The sequence below is a fragment of the Branchiostoma belcheri genome, unplaced genomic scaffold (assembly GCF_001625305.1).
Source record: "Branchiostoma belcheri isolate BF01 breed outbred unplaced genomic scaffold, Haploidv18h27 scaffold30, whole genome shotgun sequence".
Classification (NCBI taxonomy): Eukaryota; Metazoa; Chordata; class Leptocardii; order Amphioxiformes; family Branchiostomatidae; genus Branchiostoma; species Branchiostoma belcheri.
In genome coordinates, this window is record NW_017803910.1 from 1,021,792 (window position 1) to 1,029,200 (window position 7,409).

A 7,409-nucleotide genomic window follows, 5' to 3' on the forward strand; every position below is an offset into this window, starting at 1 on the left:
ACTCCAATAATCATTCCACTTATGATAGAGTTGTAACATGATTAGTAAATTGCAACTCTACCTTACATAACGTTATGCTAGTCTGTAATGTCTACAGGCTATTGATCATGTACCGGTATATAATCATGATGATAAAGATACTTGCAATGACTTGAAACTAGCTACACCTGATTTACTTACACAGTGTAATTTTCATCATCAACCTCCAACATTGATATTTCACTATTTTTTTTGCTTTCAAGTCATCGATCCCAAGTGTGATCTTTTTCTCTTTCTCTTTTCCGTGTTTATAGGTGACAATCATCGATGGCTAAGCATTTCTCTGTATTGGTCTGTTCAATACAACAGTTTTGAAAGTTGGAGGGAGCGAGCCTTGAAGGCATTGGACGAGATACCGAAGACTATATGGCTCGTGTCCTACACTCTACCCTTGGTTGTGGACTTCGGATCGCCGCACGAACTAAGTCAGATACGCGTTACGTACCAGACAAACCAGCACGCGATTACAGGGTACAGCATTTATGTTACAAACGGACCGCATGCCCAGCGAACACAAGTCCAGTGGACGCACGTTCTGACCATTCAAAGGCAAAACGTGAGCGCCAAGGGGCCAGAAACAGTCGCTGGATTTTCTGGCATCGGCCGCACGTGGAAAGTCGTGTTCTTACATACAGTCAGTGCGCAAGAAAGATGGTGTAGCACAACTTATGACTACCGTGATAGAGTCTTAGTGGAAAAGGTGGAGTTCTTTGGTTCAGAAGGTGAGACAACTTTGCAATACGAAAGTATGCACTGACAAGTTACTAATTTATACAGCGTTAATACGTTAAGCACAATACTTTCACATTGACCACTTTTTCGGTAATGATGTTCCTGCACATCATTACAAATGTACATTTTAGAACTGAACAACTTCTTATGCATAGCTTTCAGTAATGCACGGCATACTAGTAGGCTAACTCTAACCGCTGCCCTGAAATGTTTTAAAGCATGCCTTAAAATGTTTTAAAACATTGTGGACAAATATATTCTAACGTAAAATACTAATACAAGCACATGGCTGCAACGTAACTGGAGCCAAAACTAATCCACAACAGATTCCGAGGTAAATCTTAACGTTTTGTTTGTGTATTGCATCTACAACTTAGTGAAAGGCGCCGGTGGAGAAATGGTCCTCCCAATCGGTCATTGGCTAACAGACGTCAAAAACCATCCAATGGTCCTAGAACACACGGGCGAGGGTGATGACAGCGTGGTGATTGAGGGTATAAGAGGTCTTAAGCGCACCACGTACCCGGCGTGGAAACCAGTGGGGGAACCTCGCCACTACAACAACTGGTTTTTCGTCTTAGACTATCGCGCCAGTTACACCATGACGAAGCTGAGGATTGTCAGCGACGGCTGTGACTGGCAGCACGACGTGAAGGCCTTCACGCTTCACGTGTCTCTCAGGAGTAGCCCTTACGACTGGACACTCGTCACGACTGTTACTGACGTGGCCGCCAACTACACTCTCCCGCAGTACTACGCCGGTTTCTCGGCGTCCGGACGCTACTGGAAGGTCACCGTCACCGAAACCTATTCGGGCATGGAGCCGTGGCTGAGACCGTTTCATCTGTATGGCATCAAAGGTATTTATCTATTGGCATCATCATGATGATGTTGCAGTTCATGATCATCTTTGTTCATAGTACAGAGCCAAAACGTTGTTTCAACATAAGAAGTTAGCACAAACAAAATACTAATTGATGGACAAGAAATAGAAGATTTTAGACTTCCGAGATGTGCTTTTTTTTTGGTGAACGTAACTGACGAATGAAATGTTTTATTTCTATAATTTCAGACTCACCATACCTCTGTAGGGAATTCGACCTCTTTGGATTAGATCTTGTAGTACTTGGATCAACCTGGAACAACACAAAAGACGGGGTGAGTTCTCCATTTCCTACTACTGGCGTTAACATATCACGCAGAAATTTCCGAATTACGTATAGTGCATACAAATCACATTGCATATCTAGTTTCTATTTAGTGGTACATGCATTTTTGTTTGGTGCAACTTGCAAGTTACAACTGTTGTTGCTTTCTTTGTTTTGTCAGGACGACGTTGAAAAGGCAGTGGGGACGGTTCTTGATCGGAAATTCAATGTGGTCACGGGCGTATACACGTACAACGTGAAGTGGGTCGCTAGTGGGCACCTTGGCCAGTACTTCATCGGAAACAGCGAAAATACGCGACGGTTTGATCTATTCCCTGCTGGCTTTGGTGAGTCACGATGTACTATTGAAATCACCTTCTTGTCAACAATATATAGCCGTGAATAATTTCATAGCTTGGTGAAGGTTAGACATCCACGTAAACAATGCTCATCGGAAATTCAGACGCTACTACTGGATAAATTAAGGATTGAGATGATTTCCGGACGTTTCGAGTTGTAGAGTCTGAATTTTCAATGAGTTTCATAGCAAGGGCCAGTAATTCCATGACGAGAGGGTACAGTCTTCATCATGTTTGGGACGGCATCCTTCCTAATGCACTGCCAACTACTGACTGGCTTGATTGCACCAGTTAGAAAAGACGGCAGGCGATATCAGCTTCTTGGCACTTTTTGACCAATGACTGACGCTACGTGTCACAAAGTTCACGTGGTCTAAGTGAATGATCATCTGAATTCTGAAAATTGTAAAAAAAAGGTAGTGGCATATTCAATGTCTCGATTAAAATTTTACTGGAACTATGTATCAACATTATGCATAACTCATTGAATCCACAACATACAAATTAAGAGCTACCTTCTCCCCAGGTTGTCGGAGAGATGTCCCACCTGACATGTTGTTACCCTTCGATGACGACATCTGCTGTGTACCAGGTCAAGCTGTTTATTTTACTTATACCTTTGTCTATAGGAGCATAATGTATATAGACATATACAACGCTATATTTTATCTACTAACATTATATAATACAGAGACATTTTTTGATGAGTCAAGTTTTGAGAATATTGGTATTTGATTTTGCAGGCCGTATAGACTGGAATCGTCAGGTTAGTTTGTTTTCTTCATTGGTCTGTATTATATGTGTTTTGACTTCCGGGATTGAAGTCTTGTCTTGGGTGACGCACTAGGTTTGTATGTCCAAAGTGAGTGGGCTAAGTTTGGGTTTCAATTGATCAACAGGGTTTTACCCAATATGCCCTTGGCTCAATGACGTGGTCGCCAGGAATGTATGAAACATAACCACGGTGTAATAGTGCAGTAAGTTTCATTACGAATAATGTATTCTAAGGTGTACTTAATTGGCAAAATCTATACCTACATCCCGGAAGTTAGGAATGTGAGTTTTGTTGTTTCTCTGTACATGTTACCCCAGCCGGAGCTGAGTGGACTGCTGTGTTCGCACAATGCCCGGTGCAGGCCCAGGGTGTGTGGGCTACGCATGACGGAAAATTCCTGCGCGTGTGACAAGGCATGCAGGTACGTTTGATTTGTTACCTTCATCTCCCTTTCTCTCTTTCCCCCGTTAAGGACGAAGTGACTTGATGTTTGGGCCTCCTAACGGCTTGTTCTGGAACCGCAGGCGGTTTTTGTTAAATCTTTGAAAGAGGCTAAATCAAGAGGGACTTTGCGGATCGCCGTGATTTTTGGTATATGGGTAGCGATAAGATTATGCAAATCATCTAATGTACGACTCTCTCCCCCTCCCCCTCTCTCTCTCAACGGAAGGATATTTGGAGACTGTTGCTATAACTACGAAGCCGTCTGTGGGGACGACGTAGCAGACGACGAAGCTCTCCCTGTCATACAGCAAGACTCCTGCAAGGGACGATGTTACATGGAGAACATTGTCAGGTACAACATGCTGCTTATGAAAGTGCAAAGCCTTTAGGTAATGTTGCAAACTATACGCCATGACAGCTAGCACATTCATCCAAGTTTTCACAACACACATTGGTTTTCCTTTGATTATAATACTTGTATACTATATGCAACTTCGCAATGTATAAAATAAAAAAAGTACACTATTTAATTATTCAAATACAGTATTCTTCTTTTCCCTTTCATCAGAGGTTTACTTTTGTCTCTATCTAGTGTCGATGTCGTGACGTGCAACTGCACGAGTTCCTGTAACACAACCCAAACATGTTGCGATGATTTTGAAGATGTCTGCCAAAGCGAAAAAGACGACGGGAACTGGACCAGCAGCAGCAACTGGACCACGGCAGCAGGAGGCAGTGAGGTATTAAAGTACAATTTATCCGACTGCAGTGCTCTAAACGAGCTGCCTAACATTGTTAGGTCTCCTGTTGGATACCTTTTTATACATTTATTTAGTTCAATCCTTTCAAATTATGGATCAACATACACATTGAAGGTACACATGTACTAGTGAGTGACCTCCGTCATTCAATGCGTTTTGGCATGGGAGCGAGAAGGTGTTTGCTCTCACGTGACTATGACATGGTCCGCCATGCTGGATGGTTGAATCAGGACGTTGCCATGTATGTTTCAATATGTAATTCTTATTCATGGCCTTACGCAAATATGAATTTGATTTACATGTCCAACCAGTGTGGCGGCCGTCGTTGACATGATCATGATGTGCAATTATATAATTAGTTTCTTGGTACACTTTTGACCGTTTTGTTCTTCTTGGACAGCCGCTGCAGTGCGTGGCCCCCTGGAGATCCCGTGCCCACTTCTGGATGGTGGCGAGTTGCCCGCCCGGCTACACAGACGACGTCGTCCGGGGGATGTGCGAGACTTCCGACGGGCACGTCGACATGTTTCTCCACGCTCCTGTCACCGACAACTCCACCGACACCAACTACAGAAACGTCTTCTGTGCCCTGTGTAACGACGCTAGGTACATGTTAGGCTGGAAAATGGTCGCCAAATGTGGCAGGCGCGTCCTTTCGCTAAAAGAAATTCTACAAAGAGACAAGGGTTGTCAGCAGTATTTCCGACCGTCAGGCTATTCCTCTGCGCGACTGTGCTTCCCTCCCCATACAACAGCTCCTAGTTCTAGTCCTGCCTGCGACGTCGAAAAGTGTCGAAACATCACCGCTCTCTTCTTTGCAAAAGGTGTACCCTTTAGGAACTCCGCCTGTGCAAATTGTTACGCAGATAGGGCATCTCTTTGGGAGGCTTCATGTACCGAAGACGACTTTGTATGGGCTGGCTTCTTCTCTACTATAACTGTCCTTTTCGACTACTCGAATATTTTCCAAAGCAAGATGTCGTCCAGAGAACTTGAGCTAAAGGACCATACAGAGTCGTGTTCGGTTGGATACATATATGACCCGTTTCGAGGCAGTTGCCGCCAAATTTCCCCCGATGCTCTGATGAAATTTAGCCAAGTTCCTGGTGTAGAAGAGACGAGAGCTTCTTTGGAAAATGATCCTGACAATGTTCGTAGTGCCCCAACCCCGAGTATCGTCACGGTAGATAGCACACCGACTCCACACACAGTTCTCCCAAAGCTAAGCGCTACATTCATTGTTGTCAACACTGTCACTGGTGCTTCTGCCTCCGTTTCTATCCTATCCCTCCTCTCCAGCCTTCGACACCACCCACGCCCTGACACTGTCGTGAAAATCTGTTTCCTGACTTCTCTTCTTCTGGCTCAGACCAGCCAAGTCGTGGGCCAGGTCGTTCCGTCAGCAGCCTGTTGCACAGCCATGTTGGTGTGCACGCTCTGTTTCTGCCTCGCCGCTGGTCTATCTCTCACTGCCACAATCCAACACCTGTCTATCCTACAGCGAGGTGGCACCTGTAAAGTAGCCGGCCATCTCTTAGTGATTTTGCTGATTCCGCTGGCAATGTCGGGAGGTTACATTGCACTGGATGACTCAATCCGCATGGGGGCGTCCCAGGAGTCCCACAGCTTTCCTCACTGTTGGATCCAAGACCCTACGAAAATGGCAATCTTTGTCGCCGCGCCCTTTCTGATCTGTACTGCAATCAACCTCTACTACCTGCTACGCATTGCCATGAGGTGCGCTGCCGCCGATTGCGTGCAGTACTTCTTTCTGACACAGGCGGCGCTGCTTTTTCTCCCATACACCATTGCCATGACCACTGGGATTCTCACGGCCTTCGTAGGTGTAGAGTCACTGCGCTCGTTTTTCCTGTACATGGTCACCTCTTTGGGTGGGATAGACGGGTTCCTTTTCTTGGTATTTTCGATTGTTGACGATGAGAACGACAATCCCAATGATTCCTCGCACGGCAACGCCCCGACTTTACCGATTCAAGCTGTATCTTCACTCAACTCTTCTACTAAATAAGATGAAACAAAATTTCAGCATACCCGATCGCGAGCATGGCTAATTAACGCTTGAAGTTCTTCTCTTTACTTGCACGTGTAAAAGGTAATATTGAAACTAGAAAGGCAACATTTGCAAAGCAAGTGCATAATGTTTACCTACGCATATGGTTACTCAAACACATTCATATATGATATGGTGACAGGAGTCTAAATCACTCCTGCCATAAAATTGCAACATGATTTGACCCAACACTAGTTACCATGGTGACAGACGTCTGGTTCAGGTCATTCACCTTGTTTGTTTGGAGAAAAGATGAAGAAGAGGTAGAAGAAACAGAGCAAACATAAAAAGAATACCTACCTATACCTAGCATGTAACACATACATCACTTATTTTCTCCCTTTAAGTCGACGTTTTAAAAGAAAGGTACCTGTCTTCAATTATTTATTGAAGGATGCTACTTTCAAGAATGCAAAGATACTATTTTTAAGATGCAGTGGAAAGAATTAATGTACTGTTTATATGTATTGTAGCTTTAGCTTGGATTTACGTAATTGTAATACTGTAAATACAACAGCACCATTTTAGACTCGTGACAGAATGCCATAGTGGTTTAAACGACACAGTACTAAAGCTTGACAATGTCATTTTCAGCTTTGTGTTTTTTATGGAATTTCCCGATTTTGTGCCTTGTGCCATTGACATTTATTGCAGCTGTGTGTTTGATGTGTTTTAGTTTATAAGAATATGACCTTGATCCTTAGATGTATTCCAAGTTGTCAATTTATGATAATAAATTGGTAGAATTTAGGCTCCAGTTTATAAAAGCAAGTTGAAACACTGTATTTACCCAGCACCACTAAAAGTAAACTTCAAAAACACATAAACGTGTACTTGAATGACATACATGTACCTGTGTACATATGCATGGAACCAATGTAAGATATCTTTTGTGTAATGTTTTTTTTTAATCTACGTCGTTTGTATTGCGTTTCTTCAATAGTAAATGTGCAAGCTAAGTAGATGTTCTACTTTTTCACATGAACTGCCATAGATAGTCTCATGCCATCACCAATGTAGCTTCTATCTGCTAGGGCTACCGTGTCTGGCTACCGGGTGTGCTCCCTCTTGATTTATCTG

General features: G+C 43.6%; 1 protein-coding gene across 1 annotated transcript; it reads left to right on the top strand.

The window, feature by feature from the left end:
• The first annotated feature begins 1,156 nt into the window (after positions 1 to 1,156).
• On the top strand, positions 1,157 to 6,287 carry LOC109474108. Its single transcript, XM_019774318.1, has 7 exons — positions 1,157 to 1,631; positions 2,805 to 2,870; positions 3,022 to 3,044; positions 3,371 to 3,474; positions 3,724 to 3,849; positions 4,090 to 4,199; positions 4,618 to 6,287. Exons 1-7 carry the CDS (start codon positions 1,169 to 1,171, stop codon positions 6,285 to 6,287), a joined length of 2,562 nt encoding a protein of 853 aa, XP_019629877.1. The 5' UTR covers positions 1,157 to 1,168.
• The last annotated feature ends 1,122 nt before the right edge of the window (positions 6,288 to 7,409 follow it).

Excerpts from the sequence above, each read along its gene's own strand:
- LOC109474108 (XM_019774318.1), top strand. The coding sequence starts at position 1,169 with ATGGTCCTCCCAATCGGTCATTGGCTAACAGACGTCAAAAACCATCCA. Across the intron at positions 2,871-3,021 it reads CGACATCTGCTGTGTACCAG|GCCGTATAGACTGGAATCGT; the intron begins GTCAAGCTGTTT and ends TTGATTTTGCAG. Across the intron at positions 3,045-3,370 it reads GTATAGACTGGAATCGTCAG|CCGGAGCTGAGTGGACTGCT; the intron begins GTTAGTTTGTTT and ends ATGTTACCCCAG.